General features: G+C 41.3%; 1 protein-coding gene across 6 annotated transcripts in view; it reads left to right on the forward strand.

Annotated features, from left to right (window-relative positions):
• Positions 1-26,924, forward strand: part of GABRA3 (gamma-aminobutyric acid type A receptor subunit alpha3) — a 272,860-nt gene that overhangs the window by 208,757 nt on the left and 37,179 nt on the right. For 3 of the 6 annotated variants that reach the window (XM_081563606.1, XM_081563607.1, XM_081563605.1), the window contains exons 8-10: positions 1,780-1,932; positions 6,757-6,968; positions 20,098-22,403. In XM_081563606.1, the coding sequence (XP_081419732.1) occupies positions 1,780-1,932; positions 6,757-6,968; positions 20,098-20,433 (701 nt within the window). In that variant the 3' untranslated portion in view covers positions 20,434-22,403. Of the gene's footprint in view, positions 1-1,779; positions 1,933-6,756; positions 6,969-10,121; positions 10,757-17,618; positions 17,680-20,097; positions 22,404-26,924 lie in introns of those variants that run through there. The other 3 variants (XM_081563609.1, XM_081563611.1, XM_081563610.1) reach the window with 3 other exon arrangements.

Consider the following 26,924-nt stretch of genomic DNA (forward strand, 5'->3'; position numbering starts at 1 on the left):
ATGAGATGTGCGCACACACATTGCAGCTTCTTGCCTTGGGCAAGTCTGAGTTGTTGCAGATCACCCAGACAGGTAGAGACAGACTCACTGACAGGTAGACCAGCAGATCAGTGGATATGGCGCTGCTCTTGACCATGAATTGAGGAGACCCTCTGCTGGCATGAAAGGCCAGTTGAAAATGCTTTGGCTAGAACATCATGACCTTGTAATAGAAGTGGTCATGCCCTAGCAGGGTTTATTGGGTTGGATGCATGTAGGCTCCACTGCAGGTGTGATAGGGGCACCTCCAACAGTGAGGGGAGACCAGGAAGCAAGGCCATTTGCCCTCCTGAGGTCAGGGAGGAAATGAGGAAATGGCCCCAGAGGCAATATTGCAGCTGCCTGATCTGCCTGCTCCTATCAAACCCTCCACTAGGTGGGGCAGTACATGCCTGGACAGATGGGCCAGCTGGGGCTACCCTACTAGGATCTAGGATTTGATACCTCCCCCAAATTGTCCCTCCACCTCAATACAAGTGTCTGGATTTGGGGCCGGAGATGCTCGCCTCTGCTCACTTGTACACCAGGCACCTGCTATTGGATGGTGCAGACCCCTCAGTTCAGCTGTCATCCAGGCCCCTGCAGTGCCCTTCTAGGATATAACAGGAGAAGGACAGGCACACAGCCATTAGCACGAGACCTTTACCAGGGTGTTTAGAGAGCTTGCTCAGCCAATAGTCAGCTCACAGGTATCCTTGTGGCAGAGAGTGCAGTGAGAGACAGATCTCGGCCTTCTTTGCAGGCCCTCCAGGCACTTCAGCCTCAGGCCAGTGGGTGAGCTGGGGGCCCCCCGGGGACAGGCAGAGGGCTGTGTCCCACAGGGCTCCAAGTCATCGCTACAGACACCCATTGGCCAAGCCCAGGCCTCAAAGCAGCCGTAAACCTCTTCCCCTGTCTGCGGCCTAATGGCGGCAGTGTCTTCATAGGTTGCAGTCTATGAAGTCCTCAGATTCTCTCCAGTTTAAATAAAAAGCTTGAGGGCCAGTTCAGTCCTGCGCATTTTGGCTCCCTTGGTGATGATGGCTGGGCAGGATCTGAAGACATGGTCCTGAGGGCGCCTCCAGCTGAGATCTGCCTCTTCAGCTGGGCCAGGGCACTAGCAAGAGGATGCAGACTGGGGGCTGGATGAACGCTCCTGGGCAGGGTAACCAATCCATGCAGTGACCCCTTCCTCTTAGCCAGGCCTGGAGCTCGAAGGGTGAAAGTTGACCTTGGGACCTTGCCTGTTCTTGTTAGAACAGAGAATAACATTTGTTTTGGTGAAGGTTTACAGGTACATGGTGCCCTGACTGTGACTTCACCTCAAGAACAAAGGATCTGACAACAAGAAGTTTTTAACAACAAACCATGGCTGTCCCTCACCTTTCCTATAAAAGGGCTCTGCTGAAAGCTTTCTGGGAGTTCAAGGTTTTTAGGGCATAAGCCACTCATCTCCTTGCATGGCCCTGCAATAAACCTGTCTCTGTGCCAAGCTCTGACATTTTAGTATTGTTTGGCCTCACTGTGTGTTGGTCATATGCATTTGTGTTTGGTAACATTTTCACCAAAAAAACAAAAACAAAAACAAAAAGCCACCTCTGTACTTCTTCATGATTATTAAAGAGATCTGGTTACACGGACCTGAGAGGTGCTGGGATGTCTTGTTCTGAGTATACGGTTGAGGAGCTTTGTGAACTGAATTGGGGCCCACCTTGATCCAACAGCGTTTGACTGCAATAATGTCTAATTTTTACTGTCTAGGAGAATATGTCGTCATGACAACCCACTTTCACCTCAAGCGAAAAATTGGCTACTTTGTGATCCAGACCTACTTGCCATGTATCATGACTGTCATCCTGTCACAAGTGTCTTTCTGGCTCAACAGAGAGTCTGTCCCTGCCCGCACGGTCTTTGGTGAGTGTTGTTTTATGAAGAATAGGGTGGGGGGACATTTGCAAAGTGTTACGATGAACAATCAGAGAAGGGGTAAGGATGGTAGAAGAATCATTACTGTAGTGAATGGTAGAAACACCTGAGCCTAGCATTGGTAACTAAGTCATCATACCTTGGTGTGTTCAACAACTGAATTATTAAAAGGAAGTGGGAATAAGAAGAGTATTGGAACATTAAGGTTTACTGAAATGCTTCCTATCTCAGTCACGTTTGCTTCCGGAGCTAGAGAGGGATGAAACTTTCAGTGAAATGGAAAGGAAATTAGTGGGCAGAGCTGGAGAAAGGGAAGGGGAGAAACTAAGCTGAAGACAGAGAAGTAGATTGGGGCTTTTTTATGACCCAGCTTTTTATATGACCATCTGACTTTGCTGCTTCCCCTCTAGCCTTTTTGAAAGTATGAATTACCTGATATTCGGTAAGAGCTATACAAAGTTTGAAGGTTTTTACAAGAATACCTATAATTAGAGAAATTTTCTTCACTATGAATTGACTATTGTGTAGGAAGAGATGTGCATAGCTTTAGCACTTTTCCATGAGAGACTTACAGCACATGAACTGTTTTCTGTCGTTTTTCTCATTGTAACATTTTTTTAGGAGATAAACATTAATTGACTCTAAATCCACTAAATTGTCTCCATATACTTTGATATGCTGAGTACTCACAAAGAAGGCCAATATTTCCTACAGAGATCCTGAAGCTATACTGTGTAATTAAAGAGTAAATGATGTTTCAGAAAGAAGAGGCATTTTAGGTCAGGTAGAAGAGGGGACAGTAGTGGAGAAAGAAAGAGAAATAATCTGTAAAGTAAGAAAAAATGAGAAAAGGTATGATATGGAAATCAAAAGAGGTGAGTGTTCAAGAAGCAGGGAATAATCAACTGGGGTGAATTCTGTGTGTTTAGGTAAAATGCAGATAAAAACTGTATTTGGGATCATGATATGCTTGGTTGCTAGTGCTTGGTTGCTAGTGATTTGAAAAGAACAGCTCTAATGAAGTTGGGGGGGCATAATCTATATAGGAGTAGATTAAATTTGCCCAAGTTTTGGAAATATTACAAACTAGGTACCTTGAAAAAAATCTTCCTGTACAAAATCCTTAAAAAAACAGATAAAACATAGAAAACATTCTTTTTTAATATCTGAGCTCATAAGAAATTAAAGAAAACACTCAGTGGCCCAAATGGAAGAAGGAACTGAAAACTGGAATGTTACTGACATGAGCTGGTACTGTTGTAGCAGGAGAATGGATCGATGGATGGGCTACTTGTCTTGGTAGATAAGTGTTTGAGTTTTAAGGTTACACAAGAAAGGCTTTTAGCTTGAGTGAAATTAAGGGTTAGAACTAGGATTGTGGTAGACTTAATAATGGTCCCTAGTGATACCCATGTTCTAATCTCTGGAACTTGTGAATGTTACCTTATATGGCAAAAGCACTTTACAGATTTGTTCTAAGTTAAGAATTTTGAGATGGGGAGATCATCTTGCATTATCTCAAGCAATTTTAGTTGGGTGGGACAGACATACATTATCAAAGAAGCATACTGGACTTTTAGAAGTGCTCAAAGGAAGGAAGAGGGTACTCACAAAAAAAAACTTTGTAGAAGAGTCTTGAAAGAGAAGCCCTGGGTGGCAGGCCTGGATCTTTTAAAATGCCAAAACCTCTTTGTCCATCCATGAAGTATACCAGATGCTTGATTGAGGGCCCTACCAGCTCTGACTAGCTAAGAACTCTTCACAAGATGACAGTTTTAATTAAGCTTTAGAGGCTAGAGTTCTAAACATCTCCACTGAGATATGGCACCTAAACACTCGTGTTGCAGTACGGTTCTCTTGATCCATGCTTTGGCACTGTTATGAATGTACCGGTGTTGACAATTGCATTTGCTGATAACCATAAATGAGATAACTTGTTTCTTCCATGAATCACTTGCTCAGTTTGATCAGAGGGTTACTGAGCCTTAGATCCATTCTCAGAGCTTACCAGGCTACAAATTCAGATTTTGTTTTTGAGGTCCTAGCTGTATGGCTGATTCTTGCCAGGGCTTAAATTGTCTTTTCACTAATCAGCCTTGACAATTCTCTGCTTAGTTTGTGTAAAGATGCTCCTTTAGAGTCTCTTTGTTGAAAGTTTATTAAGTTTTTACCAGTTTGGATTTTGATTTATATAGTAAATGTGTAAGTAAGATACTCAAAGAATCAAGTATGAAAGGAGGCTCCAGAGACTGCAGCACATGTGGCTGACTCTCTGGGTAGAGTTAATAGTTAATAGGCCTTATCTGCTTGCTTTTTGATATAACATATCTCACCCCATTAGGACTACCTTCCATACCCTACTTGACCCACGCTCATAAGGGTCACACTCTCCATTTTCTTGAGGAATCCAACACTTAGAAAGAGTTTCTGACTATTCCTTCTTACTCACTTCTGGATGGATTTGGGTACACAACTGCATCATAAAAATTCTGGAGGAGACTGTAGGGAATATTCATATAGATGGGAAGACTGAAGGCAAGGAGATATTAAGGAAATTGCCCAAGATACAAAACCAGTAAGTGGTAGAACTCAGGACTTCCTACTTCTGGTATAGGTATTCAAGACTGGGGCTTCCCAGGTGGCTCAGTGGTAAAGAATCCGCCTGCCAATGCAGGAGACATGGGTTCAATCCCTAGGTCAGGAATATCCCTTGTAAAAGGGAATGGCTACCCACTACAGTACTCTTGCCTAAGAAATCCCATGGACAGAGGACCCTGGTGGGCTGCAGCCCATGGGTTCGTAAAAGAGTCAGATACGACTTCACAACTAAAAAATAATAACATTTAAGACTGCAATACTCTTACTAACAATGACAAAATTAGTGTTATAATATTATTGTTAAAACGTGACTATAATTCAGTTCAGTTTAGTTCAGTCGCTCAGTTGTGTCTGACTTTTTGCCATCCCATGAACTGCAGCACGCCAGGCTTCCCTGTCCATCTTCAACTCCCGGAGCCTACCCAAACTCGTGTCCATTGAGTCGGTGATGCCATCCAACCATCTCATCCTCTGTCGTCCCCTTCTCCTCCTGCCCTCAATCTTTCCCAACATCAGGGTCTTTTCAAATGAGTCAGCTCTTCACATCAGGTGGCCAAAGTATTGGAGCTTCAGCTTCAACATCAGTCCTTCCAATGAACACCCAGGTATGATCTCCTTTAGGTTGGACTGGTTGGATCTCCTTGCAGTCCAAGGGACTCTCAAGACTCTTCTCCAACACCACAGTTCAAAAGCATCAATTCTTCGGTGCTCAGCTTTCCTTATAGTCCAACTCTCACATCTATACATGACTACTGGAAAAACCATCACCTTGACTAGACGGACCTTTGTTGGCAAAGTAATGCCTCTGCTTTTTAATATGCTGTCTAGGTTGGTCATAAGTTTCCTTCCAAGGAGTAAGCGTCTTTTGATTTCATGGCTGCAATCACCATCTGCAGTGATTTTGGAGCCCCCCAAAAATAAAGTCAGCCACTGTTTCCACTCTTTCCCCATTTATTTGCCACAAAGTGGTTAACAATATGAGCTTTAGAGTCAGTCAATTTGACTCTAAAGCTCAAATTGTTAACCACAACACTATATAGTTCATACGTATATCTAAACTATGAACAGATTAGGAAAAAAATTAATATAATTTAAAAGTGATTAAAAGAAAGTCTTAAATTTAGGTTAATAAATACCACCAAGAAAATGAAATCAGTTGATTTCAAACCAAGCTCTGGTTTGGCAAAAACTCATAAGAAATAGATGTGAGAATAGTTTTGGTTGTTCATGCATTCAATAGGACCTAGACTGTGATGCAGCTAAAGGACAGTTTTTCTGCAATAGTTTGTTGTGTTATTTGGGGAATAGTGTCCACAATAAATGAAATAAAACTCCAGGTAATATCAGACCATGTCCTGAGTCTTAGCCTAAGTTCTGGCCTGTTGAGAAGGCATCTACCAGAATGGAGAAGGAGGAGAAACAAAAGAAGGAGCTGGGCATGTTCTAGAGATGAACAGACTCACAAGGAACCATGGCCACTCTCTCCAAATTTCTGAAGTCCTGTCCCAGAAAGAAATAAGCAGGGTTTCTTTCTTATGTCTCCAGACAGAACCTCTGAGATCAGTCAGTGGATTAGGAGTTAGAGGAAGGCAGGTTTCAGCATAAGGTAGACTTTTCTAATTAGAAAGCTCTATTACACTGAAATAGGTTACCTACAACCTAGTCTTCAATAGAAATGTTTAAGCTGATGTTAAAGGGCAACTCTTAAGTGCTATACTGGAGATTCCTATTCCTGTGATAATTGAGATGGGGTGGTTACTACATAGAACCATTCCATTTTGACATTATCTTTTTTTTTTTTTACTTTAAAGAGGCCATTTTGGGTGGGGTTTAGCTCCTCCTTGCAAGGAGGAAGTTGGTAATATCATCGGGTACACTCAATGTCTTTTAGTGGCAACTAGTTCTTATTTTGGAGAAGGCAATGGCACCCCACTCCAGTACTCTTGCCTGGAAAATCCCATGAACGGAGGAGGAGGAGCCTGGCGGGCTGCAGTCCATGGGGTCACTGAGTCGGACACGACTGAGCGACTCCACTTTCACTTTTCACTTTCATGCCCTGGAGAAGGAAATGGCAACCCACTCCAGTACTCTTGCCTGGAGAATCCCAGGGACGGGGGAGCCTGGTGGGCTGCCGTCTATGGGGTCGCACAGAGTCGGATACGACTGACGCGACTTAGCAGCAGCAGCAGCAGTTCTTATTTTCTCTCTCCCTAGGTGTCACCACTGTTCTCACCATGACCACCTTGAGTATCAGTGCCAGAAACTCCTTACCTAAAGTGGCATATGCGACGGCCATGGATTGGTTCATAGCCGTGTGTTATGCCTTTGTATTTTCTGCGCTGATTGAGTTTGCGACCGTGAACTACTTCACAAAGCGGAGTTGGGCTTGGGAAGGCAAGAAGGTGCCAGAGGCTCTGGAGATGAAGGTAAGATACAGGAAAGGTGGGGGCTGGGAAGCATTCCCTGAGAGAACTGTATTGGAACCAGGAGTGGGCAGCCTGCAGCCTGTGGGAACTGGCCAGGGCTGTGTGCTATTCACTGGGGTCATCAATCCAGTTCTCAACTGGAGTGCTTCTTGGCAGTGTGGTGTGTTTGCTAGGGGCAAAGAAAAGAGGGTCAGTATCATGGAGGGCTGATGTCTTGTGGTGAGGGATCAAACCTAAGTGTGATACTGCTGAACCCAAGGGGAATATGTTGTACTTACAAAGTCACCCAAAAGAGTGGTCTTTATCTTCCACCCAGAGAATGGTCTCTAGGGCCACTTCTGCCCCTCATTTTGGCAATATGTTCCCATTACCATCAAACAAAAATGATCATCATACTTTCTATGTCTTTGCTTATTTTTACTCTCTACCTGGAATGTTCTTTTCTTATTTTCCTGCCTGATAAAGACCTGCTCAGTCTTTAAGAACCAGATGAAATGCTATTTTCTCCATAGAACCTTTCCAGAATCATGAGATAGCTTCAGCTTTTCTGGGGGTGGGAGAGGTTGCTCATGATATGGAAAGCATTTATTTGCATTAGAGTTATTTGTCTGCTTCCTCACTAGACTGAACTTCTTGAGGGCAGGGGCTTGTCTGCATTTCTCTAACTAGCTAGCATCCGTGCACAGCATCTGACTCATAGTAAAAGCTGAATAAATGTTAATTAGATTAATGGATGAGAAGGGGGAAAAAAAGAAAGAAAAAAATCCCAATAAACCACCTGGAATTGGTAGGAATAAAAAAACATAAATACAGTAAAATTAAGTTTGGTATCTTTGACTGCTTTAAAAGAGTTGAGATCTCTAGCTGTAGAGGAAGACTAACCCATGATGCTAAAAAGAATGGGCAGATATGGCCCCAGAATCATGGAGAAGAGAAAACATAATGACGATTTTTCAAACTGGAGGAATAGATTCCATAGAATATAGACTGGTGAGCTGGAAAATTTTTAGAATAGATCTTAACTATTTATTTAGATAAAATTTATTAACTCTTTGCTATAAATCATGAAGAAATAAGTATATTTCTTCTTCCTCCATCTACTCTACCATAGGAATTTCTTGGTTGGTTTTATTATTATACTTAGTCTAGTTGCTAACGTTTGTATCCTTAAAATATATTTACCCATCTAATGCTTGATTCATCAGTTATAAACCAGGTCTGTTGATCCCTCACCCACTGCAAGATACAAGGAAATTTCTATACTTATCCTGCTTCTCACCATTGCTTTCTACTAGTCCCTGTCATCTCTCAACTTTTGTTATACTACTGTTTCCACATTGTCAAGTTTTATAGTATTTACATGCTTTTATGCAGCCATAATTTCTGTATTTTATTACTCACAGTTCTATATTTAAAAAGACTCTCTTCTCAAAATAGTCCTCTTATCCATTTTTATGTTCATCACTTAGTTACCTCAAGGCTATCCTCTGGAAGTTTCTTTAGGAAGGGTTCATGAGAACCATATTTCCTACTATCTTACATGTATAAAATTATCTGTCAGTTGTGTTTATACTTGAATTATATTTGGGCTGTTGTACAATTTGTGGGTCGCATTCTATTTCTCTAATGTCCACATAGACATTGGTTGCTATTTTCGGTTCTAGAACTGAATATTGTTATGAGGAAATTTAAAACCACCCTGAGAATCTTTCACATAATGAAGGAGATGATTTTATGTCTTAGAAACCCATATGCATTTGTCTTTTATTTACAAATACCACTTACTTTACAAGGATAGATCTTGATCTCTCTGTATGAATTTTTCCTAGTACAGCATGTTGCCCTTAAGTCTATAGATTCACAACTGGCTTTGTTTCTGGAAAGCTTTCCTGAAACACATCTTTGCTCTGTTATCTTCCTAAAAGCACAGATTATACATATAATAAAAGTTTGTAATCCTTATTTACCATTAAACTGTTATTTTCCATTTTATTTTTCTCAAGCCTGTCTTCTGTGTCTCTGAACATTTTCACCCGTGTCTGTTCTCCTTCATTTCTATAGTAGTAGTATTTTTCCTTATATTAATTTTATCATTTCTGCTGACTTAGCTTTTCATGTATTCTGTTTGTTTTGTGTGTTGTTACACAGTTCTTTATTGGTTCTTTCCCCTCATTGTAACATATTTTGCATCAGTAACATATTCTTTTTCAACTGTTACTTGAAGTTGTATCAGAGGAGTTCTTTACTTTCATTTTGGGGAGGGACAGAGACAATGAATAGGATAGTTTTGAGTGGTTGACAATAAGGAGTTGAAAGTGAATAGTTTGACCATCATCTGTTATCTGTATAAATTCTTATAAATAACCCACAAGAAAGTCCTCTATGTATGGTGTAGTATGTGCATGCTTGTGTGCATATGTGTAATGTTGTACCCTTTAATGTTTCCAGTCTCTACCTCCTCACTACTATGTGGTAATCAAACAGTATTCCAGGATGTTCTCACTACCAGCCTGAAAACCATTCGTTTCAAAACAAAGGTCATTTGTTTTTCACTTAGGTCCTGCCATCCACCTTTTAGGACTCTGTTCTTGGCCTGAAATCTAGAACATTAGGCATCCTTAATGTCTTCTTCACCCTGATACAGTTTTTACTGCGTTTGGGAGCCCTTAGGTTTTGGGGTGAGGGTTAAAAATACTTCCAGTTTTCATCAAAGATGGAGTTTTGGTTTCATATATCATTTTCCTTATTTTGGTTGGTTCCAGAGGAGAAAAGGAAGCAAAGATGTCCTTATTTTGACATATTAAACTGAAAAACCCTTATTAAACAGAAGTTTTAAAAGCAGTTTGCACTAACTACTGACATATAGCCTGAGTTAACTAAGAAGAGATTGTGCCAAACTAACCTTAAGAAAATTCATAGAACGTTTACTAGACTGGTAGAACAGGAAATATATAGACTTTATCAAGACATCTAACTTTTTAAAATTATATCCTCATGAAGAAGAAATAGCAGTTGAAAAAATATTACAATTATGCTGATGTAGTTGGTTGAACAATTGAAGTCAAATATAATCTGATTGATGGATGGACATCAACCTGACTGGATATTGCTGTCATAAGCCACAAGGCTTTCTTTATCTTTGACCCTCCACAGATTCTTGACCGTCTGAGCTACCAGGGAAGCCCTCTTAATTGCTGTCATCTGTGACTTAAATAAAGATACATAATATAAGAGATTCAAATTTGTAAGCTGGCATTAATGAAAAAGAGTATCTTCTGAAGTAGAGTCCAAGAGAATTTCTGAAGTTTGAAAGAAGAGGCTGAAACCAAAAGGTTAACATTTCTAAATACAACAACTTTTTACACATAGATTCCAAAAAAGTTTAGGGATAAAAAAGCTTAACAAAGATTGCATGTTATGAATAAGTTGCTATGATATAGGGAAAGAAGACATTTAATATAAGGCATCCATGTGGTGTAACTCTTGAAAAGCCAAATTTGATTTGAGTCTGAGTTAGGAGTTACCTAGGACAAATGAGATGATAAACCCCTTTTATTCTGTACAGGTTGTACCATGTTTAAAATATGCTGTTCCAGTTTGGTTACTATAATGGAGAAAGGACGGATGCATTAAGGCAATGATGATTGCTAATTTCAGATATCTGAAAGGCAGTCATAAATAGCTTATGAAATATGTGGTAGACTTGTTTTTTTGTGATTGGGAAGAGGTACAGTGGTGGCTTGAAGGTAGAAAGAGCACTTCAACAGTGTAGCTGTGGATGTCAAAAATAATAACCGTTTCTCCAATTCCAAGGAGTGCTGAAACTGAAAAAAAAAAAAAAAAGGACAAAAAGAATCATCTAAAAGTCTTCTGCAAAGATGGTGATCTTAGTATTCCTCCTTAGTTCTGTCAACCAATGTAAGTTATTGAAAGGATGTTGATGAGATTTGAAAAAAAACTATGAAATGTATAAAAATGATTTCTAATACGAGGGTACTATGTTTTGTGCATGCTGCTACAATATGAAGGAACTAACAGAACCACTGGCCCACAGAAAAAAATGAAGTGCATTAAAAATAAAAACAGTGAAATTTAACTATAATTTATTTTCCTTCCTTTAGAGAGACATATTAAACCTTATTTGCCTCATAAAACTAGAATGGGTGAGCACAAAACTGTTTAAATGATTTAAAAGTCTATTTCTGATCTGTACTATGGTCAAGGATTAGACAGAATGTGAGGGGAAAAATAAAGGAAAGGAAAATAAGGGATAGGTAGGAACAAATACCTCATTTTCAAATGAAGACAAATGACTACCTTATAATAATAGCACTCTGCAAAATAGGTGAACTGTGGGCTTCTGAGGAACAGCTACATGTTTTATAACCGCTTCTTTTAAAAATTCCACTAAAATGAGGGTAAAGAAATAAAACAGGTATAAACCCACAAGTACCAGGAGAACTGGAGAAGGGCTTTCAGTCAGACAGGAGATTGTAATGCATTTTTTTAAGAAAAATGAATGTGGAAAGACAGAATAAGAACTGATTTCCCAAGTTGAAGAGAGATATAACCCTGGAGAAACTCAGCATTCAAGATGCTTGGTACAACAGACAGTAAATCATGGGGGTGCAATTAAGGGGACTGGATAAAGGCCTGTGTACAGAGTAGTCAAGACCCCAGAGCCTGCCAACATATAAAATGTCAGATGTATACTTTCCTAAAGACCAGGAGAAGTTTTTCTTCTAAAGAAGCTGAATGTCTCCATAGAAAAGACCTCAATACAGTGACATTCTGGAGTATCCCATAAAATGACCTCCCTCCAGACAATCTTCAGTCATAGTTTACCAGTCAACAAGCCCAGCTCAGGCACACTAAACATACAGACATCTTTTATGTTGCCAAATAATACTATGATATGAAGGATTATCAAAGTGAAATTTGTAATAGAGAAAAGTAAAGATTAAAAAAGAAACTCATCTTGGCAGGAACAGAAATAATTTAGAGAATTAAAGAGAATCTAAGAAAAAAGAAGTAAATCTTATATTTGTAAATATATCGTATACATAAAATAAGGAGGATGCTAATATAAAAGGAAATCAGAGAATAAGGAAGAGCTTTTGAAATGAAAAATAACCACCAAGTGGTAATGAAGCCGATCCGATGAGGAAAGGCAACAACCTCCATGAACACAGAAGACAAGCCACACAAGGGCTTCCATCCCCAAAACAAAGGCTGTGCCAAAAACCAAGAGGCTGCTTTGGGGACAAAGACCCCAATGAAGGCAGTACTCTGCAGACAATTCAGAGGCCAGGCCTTTCTGGGGAAATGTCTCCAGGGTTTCACAGTGTGATGAGAAATAGAAGTTTCCACAGATGCTGCGGTTCTCTATGTGCCAGCTATGGGGTTGGTGGCCTGAGCTAGGAGAGGAAAAAAAAGCAGTTTTCACTCAGTTTCAGTTCCTTGCCCGAGGTGCTGACCCAATTCTCTGCCACAAGAGGGTCAGTCTGAATATACAAACCCTATTTGGTTGTGTGATCCTCTCAATAATTTGTGAAAAAAAAAGTGAAAGTGTTAGTCACTCAGTCATGTCTGACTCTTTGCGACCCATGGACTGTAGCCCATCAGGCTCCTCTGTCCATGGGATTTCCCAGGCAAGGATGCTGGAGTGGATTATCATTTCCTTCTCCAGGGGATCTTCTCAACCCAGGGATCGAGCCTGGGTCTCCTTAATTGCAGGCAGATTCTTTACCATCTGAAACACCAGTGAAACCCCAATAATCAGCTCTGGCTTGTTTCATAGCTTTCATGGCTTTGCTTGATCTGTTAGCACTTTTTCTCAAGACATTGCAGCATTTTTGCCAGGCAGTATTTACGCATTTGTTAACGAAAATCAAGATGTGAGTAAAGATCAGAAGCTCAGTAGCAACCTATGGTGTAGCAGTGATGTCAGTCCATTGATTGTCTTTGGAGAGTTAATGTTGAAAACAAAATGCTTATTGATCAGACAAACATGATCTACTGAAGACACATGCACTTTTGTAGAGTTTAACATCTTGTGTTTTTCTGAAAAAATATACATATGCACATATGTTGCTTTATTTGAAACAAAATATGATGCATTTGAAAAAATAACTGCCAAAATAAAAGTTTTAATAGAGATGGGAAAATTAACTGAAAAATGTCTCTCTACAAGTAGGGTAGAAAGGAAATAATTGACAAATGAAAAGAAGAGGTTAAGGGACTTAGGGATGAATCCAGGAAATTCATCCAACTCAGAACCTGCAGAATGAGTGAACAGAGAAATGGGAACAAAGGAAATTAGCAAAGAACTAATATAAGACATTTACAAATGGAAAGATATAAGCCTCCAGATTGAAAGTGTCCTCATAGGCCCCCATAAAGTCACATCATCTTGAAATTTTAGAAAACCAGGGATAAATGGTAGATTACAGAGATTCTAGAAAGGCAATAAGAGTTATTTACAAAGAAATGATTAGCAGAATGGCATTAGACTTCTCAGCTGCACTGGATGCTGGAAGACAGTGGAGCTGTAAATCTAAATCTGAAGGACAGATGATTTTCAACCTTGAATCCTATGCCTAGCCAAAGTATCACTTACATGGAAAGGTAGTTATTTTCAGACCTGCTAGAATCAGAAATGTCACTTCCCATGGATTCCACCTTAGGAAAATACAGGAAAATGTGTTCTATTAAAATGATAGTAGAAGGAAAAAGAGAAAGACCCTGGATCCAGAGAAGAGGGTATCCTACAGAGGAGATAGATGAAGGGAATTCCTAAGATGAAAGCTATGCAGCAAGTAAACCTGGAGAAGAACCCAGTGCAGTTTGTAGCAAGAGGCTAGAGGTATTTATCCAGTCCTTTATAATGATGTTACCATTGATTATTGATTGTACTAAAAAGATTGCTATAATTGTATGGAAGATGGAGGAAGGGTTGCATAAGTGAAGTAAATCATTATCATGAAATTATGAATGGTTATGTGTAAAACTGATAGCAGTATAAGCATATTACTTAGAAATATATAAATATTAGAAAATTTAGAAAATTAAAATAAAGATAGAAAGTTAAAAATAATTATGAGTTGTAGGACAAGGTTGGGGTACAGGCATTATAAGGTTTTACATTTATTTCTTTTTAACTATGTGCATTATTACTTAGATTACATTTTTTGAAAATTAAAAATAAAAGCAAATTAAAATGGAGAAATAAAACTCTATATTTAAAAAGAAGACAATTATTATTCTTAGAAGTTCTTTTAAAATATTCATAAATTCTTACCTAAATTTTGGAAACACAGTAATTCTTATGCTTTTTTTCCAAATAAGAAATTTGAATGCTCTAGAATAATGTTTTATTTTACATTAGAAAACACTTAACTTCCATCCATAGTTTGGAAAAGTTTAGTTTTTTATCATTAATGGCTTTTTAAAATTTGTAAAAACAGCCACAAATCAAGTCACCACTTGGTATGTTCTCTCTGGGGTGAATGATATTCACTCTGGGTTAATTTGTATTCGTAAAGTGGTAGCCTTCCCACCCTTTTCTACAGTAGGTATAAAAGCCCTGACAGCAAACATACTCTATCACTGGTGAATTGATTGAAACAGAAACAAACAGGGGGATCAGCCAAGATGGCAGACAGAGTAGGAAGACCGAGCGCTCACCTCCTCTCAAAAGCACACCCAAATCGCAACTATCTGCAGAACAACCATCCACGGAAACGATCAAAATTTACCAGAAAAGATCTTCTACAACTAAAGATATGAAGAAGGAACCAAACAAGACAGGTGGAGTTGTAATATAGGCAAGGCTCATACCCTGGGTGGGCAATCCACAAAGGAGAGGAATGTTACCATTGCAGAGGTTCTCCCCTAGGAGTGAGGGGTCTGAGCCCCAAGGTGGACTCCATAACCTGTGGGTCATATGCCAGGAAAACGAACCCCCAGAGCATTTGGCTTTGAAGACTAGTAATGCATGCAGTTGAGAGTCCCAGAGAGCTGGGGGGAAATGGAGACTTCACTCACATGCTCTGGGATCCAGGGCAAAAGCAGTAATAGGAGGCTGGGTCAGACCCACCTGCTGATCTTGGAGAGACTCCTGGAGAAGCCGGGGGCAACTGCAGCTCCCCCTGGGGACATAGACACTGGTGGGAGCCATTCTGGAGAACTCATTCTACCATGTGGATAGTGGTGCTGGCAAACGCCAGTTTGGAATCCTCCCTCTAGCTCATAACCTCAGGCCCCAGCCCACCCTGGCCCAACAGCCTATAGGTGCCAGTTCTAGGACACCTCATGGCAAGCAAATAACTGGGCATGGACACAGGTCCACCCACCAACAGATAAACACAATTAATAAACCATAGATAATATTTGAGTCTCATCCACTGGCCCCAGATCCATCCCCACATATGGTCTGGATATCCCCTACCCTCTCAGTAAACTGGTGCAAGTGATTACTTCTGTTGCACCTGCATTTTCTCCCCATTCTATTGGCTTACTGATCTCTTCCTAATCCAGCATGCTCCCTTCCTCTTTTGAATTCACTTGACTCAGCATTTGTGCCTTTCTGTGTTTGTGTGTGTGTGTGTGTGTATGTGTGTGTGTGTGTTCTCCCTTATATTTTAGTTCTCTCTTATTTTAATTAATCTTCATTAGACAGCCTAAAATTTATCATCTTAACTGTTTTTAATAAGTATGTTCACAGTATTGTACAACCAACTTTCAGAACTTTTTCATCCTGCAAAACTGAAACTCTATCCCCATGAAACCAGAAATTCCAATCCTCCCCTCCACTCTCCCCCTGTTAACCTCCATTCTACCTTCTGTCTCTAGCAATCTGACTTCTCTAAGTACTGCATACAACTGGGATCATATTTGTCTTTGTGACTGGCTTATTTCACCTAGCATAGCATCCTCAAGGTTCATTCATGCTGTAGCATGCATCAGAATTTCCTTTCTTTTTAAGGCTGAATAATATTCCACTGTATGGATGGACCACATTTTCTTCATCCATTCTTCTCTCTATGCATACTTGGGTTGCTTTCATCTTTTGGCTAGTGAGAATTATGTTGCTATGAACATGGGTGTACTCATATCTCTTTAAGACCTTGCTTTCAGTTGAGGGGGGCAATATACTCCAAAGTAGAATTGCTGGGTCATATTTTAATTTTTTTGAGGATCTGATGTACCATTTTTCATAGTGGCTGCACCATTTTACATTCCCAACAGTACATAAGGGGTCAGATTTCTCCATATCCTTATCTACACTTGTTATTTCCTTTTTTATTGTTACTGTTATTGTTCTCATTTTTGATACTAGGCACTCTAATGGGTATGAGGTGGCATCTCATTTTGACTTGCATTTCCATTATGACCAGTGATATTAAGCATCTTTTCACATCCTTATTGGCCATTTCTATATCTTCTTTTGAAAAATGTCTATTTTAAAACCCAGTTTAAAAATTGGGTTATTTGGGTGTAAAAATTGGGTCTTTGTCTGATTTGTCTTTGAATCCACCATAGCGTAACTCCATTACTTTACCCATTTCTGAAAACTGGGGTTCAGGAAAGTTGGATGGATGTTAGGTCAACACAGTCATAGGACTCTATCTGCATATACTCTGAGGTCCTGGAGGTCTCAAGTACATTCGGGGCTTCAACTAACCCTCTTAATTAGCACTTCTGAAAACAATTAAAATGAATGTCATCTGAGAAAAACTCTAAAGTTGGACATGCATTAGTCCATAAAAGTTTTCACTACCTCATCCCCAGTCCACATGAGGTAGCTTTCGAGAAGGAAAAGTGTCCTGCCCTGAGGTCAAAATTCTTGGAGGAATTTGGAAGAGTGAGTTTCAGTTTGGTGGTATGGGAATTACTCCAGGATGAACTATAGAGATATTCTATATACTTCTGTCTATATAGGAGAAGTCATACTAGATAGGAGAGGTCATACTTCTCAAGAGTTGGAGAAGACTCTTGAAAGTCCTTGGACTGCAAGGAGATCCAACCAGTCAATCCTAAAGGAAATCAGTCCTGAATATTCATGGGAAGGACTGATGCTGAAGCTGAAGCTCCAATACTTTGGCCACCTGATTCGAAGAACTGACTAATTGGAAAAGACCCTGGTGCTGGGAAAGATTGAAGGCAGGAGGAGAAGGGGATGACATAGAAATAGATGGTTGGATGGCATCACAGACTCGATGGACATGAGTTTCAGCAAGCTCCAGGATTTGGTGATGGACAGGGAAGCCTGGCGTGCTGCAGTCCATGGGGTCGCAGAGAGTCGGACATGACTGAGCGACTGAACTGAACTGATAGGAGAGGTCAAGACTCAGCAGGAATAAATTAGAAATCACATGAAGAATCTTCAGTTGGGGGGGAGTCAGGTTTCATTTTGTAAACATCTATAATGCAGCTAAGAGCCCAGCATTGGCTCGGGAGGTAGGCACAGAATCATAGCTTGGTCAGAGTTAAGTGACTCTAGTTTGTGTCTATCAAATTCCAGGGTGTAGAGAAGTATTAGAAAACTAGATGCAGAAATGTGAATTATTAACCATTAATCTCTGCTTCCTGTTTCTGTCTTCTCAGCACTACAACTTTTGCTTTGATTTCCCTTCTTTGACAATTTAGGTAAAAATTATAGTGGCTGATTAAAAAGTTCCATGATGGAAAGGGCGAGGGAAATTAAAAGGTAATTTTCTTTTATTACTTAAAAAATCTGTGATTAAATCAACTGCTGCTTCTCTACGTATAGAACACAAAGTGCCTACAGAGCTAAAGAGAGTGTTTGCTGTTCAGAATGATTATTTCAAAGACTTGGTCATAACCAGCTTATAAGATGATTAAATGAAATAATATACGTGAGTGTGAAAGCTTCTAGCAAAGTCAGGATAGTGGGTTTTTTTCTTTCATTTTTTTTTGTCTAACCATGAAAAAAAAAAGAGATTAGTAAGCAAATGGATAAGTAAGTAGGCAAACAAGTGAAGTGCTCCTTTATTTAATAGCAGAGGCATTTAGCAGCAGGCCTCTATTCACACAATGAATTTGCTAATTATAAGTGAGTCCCATGTAGTATTTAAAGCATTTACAAGGTTGTTAGACTCCATTAGAGTTCTGTCCCCCTTCCACTTGTAGCAATGTAACTATAATCCTCAAAGAGAAAGAACGGTTTTGCTTTTTAAGTGTCCTATTAGTCAGACTGTTCATTTACTTAAACCAGCACCCACTTCTTTGTCCCTCTTACCCTCCCTGATGAAAACTCTGAAGCCAGCACAGACAGGCCTTTATCATGCACACTCTCATCTAGCTACAGCAGACTCTTTGTCATTCCTCAAATTAGCAGTGCCCTTGACCTGTGCATTGCCTTGGCTACATCTTCATCTGGTGAGCTCCTGCTCATCCTTCATGACCCAGCTTGCCATCCTCATTGCCTTCTCTAAGCCACCTTTTCCAGCACCTGAAGGTAATTTGCCCCTCCCTCTACTGAATTCCCATCACCTTTTGTTCATATCTCATAGAACTCTGATCACATTATATGGCAATGATGTGTTCACAGGGCTCTCCCCCCACCCCCCGCCACTGGACTGCGAACTCCTACAAAACAAGGAGTGAAGTAGACAACTTTTAACCTTCCTACCTATCCTGAAACATCTAGCATAGTTCTTGGCCCAGTAGATATTCAGTAGCTGTTGGGCAAAAGTTATTATTAGGGCCAGGAAGATCGATGGCAGTGTGGTCTAAAGAAAAATAGGTCAGAAAATGGGGGGAACTCGGAAGTAAAGAAGAAAGGAAATAGGTTAGGAGAAAGGGGATCAGTAGGAGAGGGCGGGAGTAGAGAAATCCAGGAAGGAAACACGTGCAAAGAAGTAAAAGAGATGCTGGGAAGCAAAGTTACGTTGAGAAAGAGAAAAATCCGAGGTATGTGAAATCAGGGCAACACATTGGTCGTCACTTTCCATCAAATATTCACGGGCATTTTCCAAGCTCATCTGTCCCCACTTTTCCCTAGAAACAAAGAGGGATGAAAGGAAGAAAAGCCAGAGTGGGAAATGAGGCAGCAAACACTATGAGCTCAGCACTCAGACTTTGGCCTCTCCTGTTCCTCAGCCTCTCTCTTCTGACCCAGGCCTGAGTTTTGTCACCTTTTCTCTTTTCTACGTGGAAGGTCCATGTATATACAAGTCATATACGTGAGAACAAATGGGCACATGTGTCTATGCTTATTTATCATTGAGTTTTTTATAATCTGGAAAAACAAAGATCATAGTAAGCCCCCAGGATCCCTGCCTGTGCTGTCAGAGGGAAGCATTTGCAAAGTTCCCTAGAGAGGCTGTCGCAAAGAGTCAGACACAACTGAGCGACTGAAATGAACTGAACTAGAGAGGCTGTAGCTCCTGCCTGCATGAAGGGTTATAATGATGCATGTAAACATGCTGTAGAATGTATGTCTTTAAGACAAAATGACTTTCAGACTCACCAAGCTCTCTTCCTCACAGGAGATGTGCCACTTGATGGTTGAAGCCTTTTGGAGTTATGTCTCGGGTAACCAAACAGTGTCTCATACCTATAGAGCAGTACAGCGCAGCCCTGGTTAAAAGTTGGGAGCCCAGATGTCTATTGTGGGCTTTGCCACTCAGTCTGAAGCTGAGTTTTCTCATCTGTCAAATGGGAATAATCTCACACACTTAACGTCGTACAGTTACTGTGAGGATCAAGTCACATGATTGCATAGGATCCTACACGTGACCAAGATTTCAGAGTTTTCCAGTTGTTTCTACCACCATTCTTTCATCTGATCCTCTCAACAACCCTGCCAAATATTTTGATCCTCATTTTACAGATAAAGAAACTAAAGCTCTAAGGGGAAAAGTCACTTGGCCAAAGGCACAATAGCTAGTAAACCAGGATGATGCAGATTTTGTTTTCGAAGTCATCTTCAATTTATCCCTTTGTACAAAGCTGGCTACTCAGTGCTATTGGCTTCATGGCCCCTCTTTCCTAACTTCCCTCATGTCTCCTCCTCCCCACAGCCTTTGAAGGTGTTCTATATAGTGAATTAATTAGCTTTCCTTTTGTCCCCCCATTCTCCCCTGCTTTTTCTGGCCCTTAGAAGAAAACACCAGCAGTCCCGACCAAGAAAACCAGCACCACCTTCAACATCGTGGGAACCACCTATCCTATCAACCTGGCCAAGGACACTGAGTTCTCTGCCATCTCCAAGGGCGCTGCTCCGAGCACCTCCTCCACCCCGACAATCATTGCTTCGCCCAAGACCACCTATGTGCAGGATATCCCGACTGAGACCAAGACCTACAACAGTGTCAGCAAGGTTGACAAGATTTCCCGCATCATCTTTCCTGTGCTCTTTGCCATTTTCAATCTGGTCTATTGGGCTACATATGTCAACCGGGAGTCAGCTATCAAGGGCATGATCCGCAAACAGTAGATATTGGCGGCGCTGCAACCAGAGCACTATATACCCTAGGAAGCATCCAGGCACCCAAACCCCAGGGCTCCCCTTCATGTGTTTCAAGATTCTTCTTTTGTAACCCTCTTACCACGCCATGACTCTCAGTTAATATTTAGGAATCTCAATGAAGAAACAATAACAGAAAAAATTACTTGTCCCTCTAACATTGCTGAGTATGTCCTGATTGGAGCCAAACACTGCCATTTGTCCAGTTGCTTATCTTAATCTGCCAGTCTCCCTCAGCTGAGGGCATGGCGTGTATTTTACTCCACTCTGCCCACTACAGAAACAACAGGAGACTCTACAGCCTGCAGTGAGAGCCTTGGCTATTGGAAAGGTCCAGACTAAGGTGGATTGTTGACTTGTCCAGATGATTCTGACTCACTAGGGAGCTAGCCTGGGTCCCCAGTGGTCCTGCCTGCCACCGCTCCTGCCCACAACAGGGCCCACTAGGCATAAGTACTGATAACAAAGGCAGGAGCCAGTGCTAACCTCTGAAGATGGCCCGAAACCCCTTTATTGGCTTGAAGGTTAGTGTGGACAATTGAGGCTTACTGCTGTCTACCATGTATTGCCAAAACAGATAGAACCAGTTAGGTCAGCCTGGCACGAAGATGACGAATACCTGCCAGGTCTAGACCCTCAGGAAAATAGTACCCTCTTTGGTATATATCTCCTCCAGAAAGCCCTTTTCTCTTAAGCCCTTTGAACCTGTTGTAGCCAGCTGGACATGGCTTAGCTTGGACTCATTACTGCCTACAAACTCTTTAGGAAAAGGATCAAGTATTTGTTTTAATTTATACTAAGAAGGGACATATGCAACAAAATGAGATCAAATGCCTAAATTTTTGAAAAGATTAGAAAGATATGAAAATCACCTCCTGGCCAAGGCAACTCGTCAAATACTGGATGGAGTAAGAGATTTGGGCTGGGTGGTAGTTGAGGCTTGAAGACTGGCTTGAAAAAGAGGGCTACTGGCAGGTGAAAGTCAAGTTCTTCTTTCCAAACCCTCCACACTCCAGACCGTAGCCCAAGACATTTGCTCCTACTTGTCAGGGACCTCTGGTCCTCTCTTGATGCCAATATTAAGAGGGATACATTGGAGTCTAGTTTACTTTTGAGACAATTAAATCATTAACCTTATTACCAGTTTGATAATATATTATTTAAAGGATTCAATCTCATTTGTTCTTAGCGTGAATAGAAGGGACAGTTACAATTGTAAATTTTTTATAAAGTAGACAAACTCAGTTTCAGATGTTTGAATGACTCACCAAGGCTCTTTACAAGTGTCTGTAATAGAGAACTATCATGAACCCCTTTCCAAAGGCCAACATGAAGATAGGACTGAGAGTCCAGGTCCACCTAGACCTCAGAATCAGCACCATCTCAACAGGCATGCTGGGTCCTGAATGCAGCTTGGTTGGACACCAAAAAGATTTTTAGAAAGTCACAATGTGTTATCCAAGGAGACCACTTCTCGTCGCCATGATTCAAGAGAATGAGATGAAGGTGGCAGCCCCAGCCACTAGTCCAAAGTATCCGGGAGCCCCTAAGTAATGCCACAAAGGGCACCAAAAGGAGATTCTCCCTGCCCACCCCCTGATCAGTGCTCCTAAGGGATCTTTCATTAGCTGCTGGTTGCCTTTTCACCCATCCTTCCCCCATCTCCTGCTTCCTTGCCATTGCTGGGATAATGCATGCCAGTCCCATTATTCCTAAGACTGTGTCTGTAGGTAAATTCATGACTAGAAGAGTGTAGTGTCGTGGCTATGTGGGGATGGGGGTGGGGTGGGGTGGGTGGGGCTGTTAATGATTGTCTTGTTCATGATTGTCTTAAGGAATTTAGAATGGAAGCCTGACCTTTGCCTCTCTGTAGAAATTGTGTTCCCAAATGCTTTGGTGCAATGTTTAGTGGCTGTTTATTAAACTCTTTCTGAATTGTACTCAGGCTAAATAACTGTTTTTGGACACTGTTTGACTAACACAAGTGGTAGTCTGTTTTGGGCTTTCACTCCTATTCTCGTGCCATCCTTACTTAACACCATTGGAATATGCTGGAGAAAAGGTATCCCAAGAACAAGAGATCTGTTACAGCAATCCAAAATGGAATCCATGTGAAAAGATTGCTTTGATTGACTCACGGGTCTCATTACCCAATATGACAGAGAAGGAAACACTTGTATTGCTTCCTCCACTAAGTTCACCCACTCCCAGGAAATAAGAGAAAGGTCTTTTCTTTGTAATTCAAAAGGCTTTTCCCCCCATTTCCATTGATTATTATTTTCCTTAGGCAGTAGTTCTCTACAGGTAATAGTTACTAGGCAGAGGGAGAATAAGTGTCTAATTGGTTAGTCCATGTGTTGGGAAATAGATGATGACCTTTATCTGTTACAGAGTTAAGAAAAATCTGGGAAATAATCTTATGAGATGTGCTTGAGGAAATCACTGGGCTTCTAAGGGATGGGGAAAATCTCCTTGGGAGAGCATTTTGAATCATATAAAAGGTTTTCTTGGGTGAAATAAGACCAGGGACTTGAACAATTTGACCCTCAGTGCATGTTCTAGCCATGTGGTCATCTGATTGATGCCGTGATACTACAGCAATTTCATAATCCTTGACCAATTCAAGCATACCCCCCCAAACAACCATGAGATACAGGCTCCCTAGCAAAGTTGCCTGCTACCCATATTTAAGTGTTGTTGCCTTGAGAAACTTCTAAGACCAGTTTTCCTCTGAAAACTATTCCCCGAGTTTTATGGGAAAGCTGAATCTATTCCCATCAGTAATTCTGTTGCTGAGGTCCCCTAGAGTTTGAAACCTTACCCCAAACTGGGACCAATATTGTGAACTTAAGAATCTTATGGTAATAAGAGCTTCAGAGACATACCCCTAGCAGTTCTAGAGGCTACTGCAAGAATGTCTAACAAAGTGTAGGCACTTAATACATATTTTTGAATCGCTGTTGTTCAGTCTCTCAGTCATGTCCAACTATTTGCAACCTCATGGACTGCAGCATACCAGGCTTCCCTGTTCTACACTATCTCCCAGAGTTTGCTCAAACTCATGTCCATTGAGTCAGTGATGCCATCCAACCATTTCATCCTCTGTCACCCCACTCTCCTCCTGCCCTCAATCTTCAGAGGAGCCTGGTGGGCTACAGTCCATGGGGTCACAAGAGTTGGATATGACTGAGCAACTAAAACCTTATTTATGAATAAATAAATGCTAACCTAGATGAGAGGTATGTGGGGTGGGGGTTCTTCAGGGTGATGTTGGAAAGGAGACTAGCTAAACCATGATCAGTGGAGACTGATGGAAGCAAACAAATGCAATATGCAACCCTCTAAAGCAGCATCCAAGTGTTAATAAATGTACACTGTCACTTAAAATAGTTTTTTCCCCTACTAAATAATTGTTTGCTCCTATGGACTTTTAAATCTGAGGTGTTCACGTAATGACCTTTTAGTTCCTCATGCTAAAGTATGGCGGGCAGGAGAGCAAGGCATGACTGGGCACCAGGATGCATCTGTGTTATGATACCCTTCAGAGGGCTTCTCACACTGAGCTTGGGAAGGAGGCCCTCTGGAAGTCTGACTCCTTCCTAGAGATCTAGCAGGAGATGAATGAGAAGGGAAATGGAAGAGGAAGAAAGCATCGGAAAATTCTGTCAAAGGGGTCTAGAATGGGAGCAAGAATCTCTCTTCAGTCTCAATAGCATCTAATTACACAGGCTGCTTTTTCCCTGGAAACATCATTCATGTGACCATCCACTGCACTGAGGCTAAAAGCACCTGCCCTTGTTGACCATGCAAGCTACTGTCTGGAACCTCCTGCCTTTTCCATCACAGAGCCCCTGGGCCTTGTCTACTTTGTTTCTGCCTAAGCTCCAATGATTTGATGTTATGAGAAAAACATTGAGAAGAATGAACACCTGAATTTCAGTCAGGGCTCAATTCCATATCAGTTGCTACGTGAAATCGTACAAGTCCCTCCCCTGAGCTGAGAGTTTCCCTATTAGTAAACTGGGGTTCTGATGAGAGCCAAGTCAATGTAAGCATACGCTTTCCAGCAGCTTCCCTGGTGGTCCACTCTGCCCCAAGTGTCACCACATCCTGGGCACACCCTGCCCCCCCGCCACGCCCACCTGGGGAAGAGAAACACCATTCTTTGTTTGCCTATCGTGCAACTCTAGATGGATTGGCAGCTTCAAAAGGATTTGATTAAACATCAAACAAGGAAGCTAAGAGGCTAAACGTTGGAATGCAGGGGCCAAACTCTCAGGTCTAACAGTGACCTCCTTACCACTACCACTGCTACCCTCATCCTTGGCCTGAGCTTCATGTGACCGAGTCCTGTGTCATGATGCACAGCGCCATTAGTGGTCCAGCATCAGTCCCGGCATGGGAAAAGTTGGGTCCTACTTTAACAAAATTAAGCAGGTGCTGGTACCAGGCAGGGAGCCCCTAGGGATGCCAAGATTACGGATTGGGAATGTGAAACACCCCCTCTTCGTTTTTTTCCTCCAAAAGTTCAGCTTAGTGGAGAACAGAAACTCTTAGATGAGATGGGAACTCCCTAAACTTCAACAGAACTCATAGGATCTGCACACACCATCTCTTCCTTCCCTTGTGATGGCAAAAGGTGGCCTTCCTCTGTCTCAGGCCAGTCCCTCTTTTATTCTTCATGTTAGCTCCTCTTTTCTAAAGGAATTCTATGCTGTTATCTTCTTTCAATGAAGCTGTTCTTACTGAGGTACCACTGCCCTGGTTACTAAAATTTAAAGGCATGTTTTAGTTATCTTACTTGACCTGTCAGCAGCACTTGACACTATTGAATATGACTTGATTCTTTGCTTTCCATGACACCACAGCCTCCTAAGAGCCTTGCTTTTTCCTCCCTGCTACCTCTCTGTTTCTGTTTTTCCTGTTCAACTTCTCGCATCCCTTCCTACAGTGTTTTCTCTCTCCTCTCCTCACTCTACACACTCTCCCTGAATGATCTCATCTGTCCTGACAGCTTCAGTTATCACATATTTCAAGTATCTTTTGTTGTGCAACAAACCAGCCCCAAATGTAATAGCACAAACAACCATTTAGTATTCCCATGGGCCAGGAATGTTGACCGGGCAACAAACACATGACTTATCTCTATTCCATGATGCATGGGACGTCAGATAGGAATACTCAAATGAGTGGGCGGTGACCCAACTGACTAGAACATATGAGGATGGAGGATCTACTTTCAAGCTCCATGTGGCAGGGGATTCGGTGGTGAGATGAAGGCATATTAGTTACCCAGCTCTTACCTTATTCAAGAGGGAAAATGTTGAGTCCTAAACTAAGAAGAGGAGGGCATTCTGTGTGCCAGTCTGGGGGGTTCCTTCACTCACATGTCTAGCAGCTGGGCTGTGATCGTTGAAGGACGGTTCAACTAGTACTGTTGACTAGAGCATCTATATATGGCCTTTCCTTATGTCTTCTGACAGCATGGCAACTAAGTCCTGAAAGGGAGCATCTCCAGAAGGGGCCTCCAGAGTACAAGTGTTCTAAGAGAACCAGGTAGGAAGCCACATGGCTTCTACCATCCTCACATGAGGGGTAGCTGCATTCTGTTGGTTACAACAGAGTCACTAAGGCCAGGCCTGATTCAAGAGTTTGGGCACAGACCTCATCTCTTAATGGGAGGAGTGTCAAACAATTTACAGACGTGCTTGAAAACCACCACATCTATTTCACGATACTGACTGCCAAGTCAATATCTCTAGCCTAGTTCTTTCACATCAAATTTAACCTGTTAAAAGCAGTACTCTTTAATTCCTCAACCCACATAATTTTTCCCTTGGACATTGCTTTATCAATAAATAGAAGCATCATTCAACTAGATGCTCAAGTCAAAAATTTAGCAGGAGTTACTTACACCTCTCTCTCATCCCCATATCTAGCACATCTGACAATCTCGTGTACTCAGCCTCCAGTTTAAATCCCATGTTGTACCCCTTTGTCTTCACTTCCAAAGTAGAACTCCAGTCTAACCTTCCATCATGATCTCTCACCTAGATAACTATATAACAAGCATTTTAAATTGTAAATCGGGTCACATCACTTGCCTGTTTAATACACTTCAATGGCACCCTGCTGCATCTAAAATAAAATCCAAACTCTAACCCAGGCCTTAAAAGTCCTATTCAGCCTCCTGTTACCATAATGCCTAACTCACTCACAATGTGTCAGCCACATCAAATGAACATCAGGTACTAATATGTCTCAGGACCTTTGTGCAGGGTGTTTCCTAAGTCTAGAATGTTTCTTCCCTTCCTGCCTTGACCTGGCTAACTGCTACTTATCCTTCAGTTCTCACTGGAAAGATCATGTCTCTCAGGCCTTGTTCTCCATGTTAAAAAAGCTGTGTGCTTGCTTCCACTCTACTCTGTTGCTCTCACTATCCCCATATTCACTACATTTCA

The sequence above is a fragment of the Giraffa tippelskirchi genome, chromosome X (assembly GCF_054371585.1).
Source record: "Giraffa tippelskirchi isolate mGirTip1 chromosome X, T2T-mGirTip1v1.2.pri, whole genome shotgun sequence".
Lineage (NCBI taxonomy): Eukaryota > Metazoa > Chordata > Mammalia > Artiodactyla > Giraffidae > Giraffa > Giraffa tippelskirchi.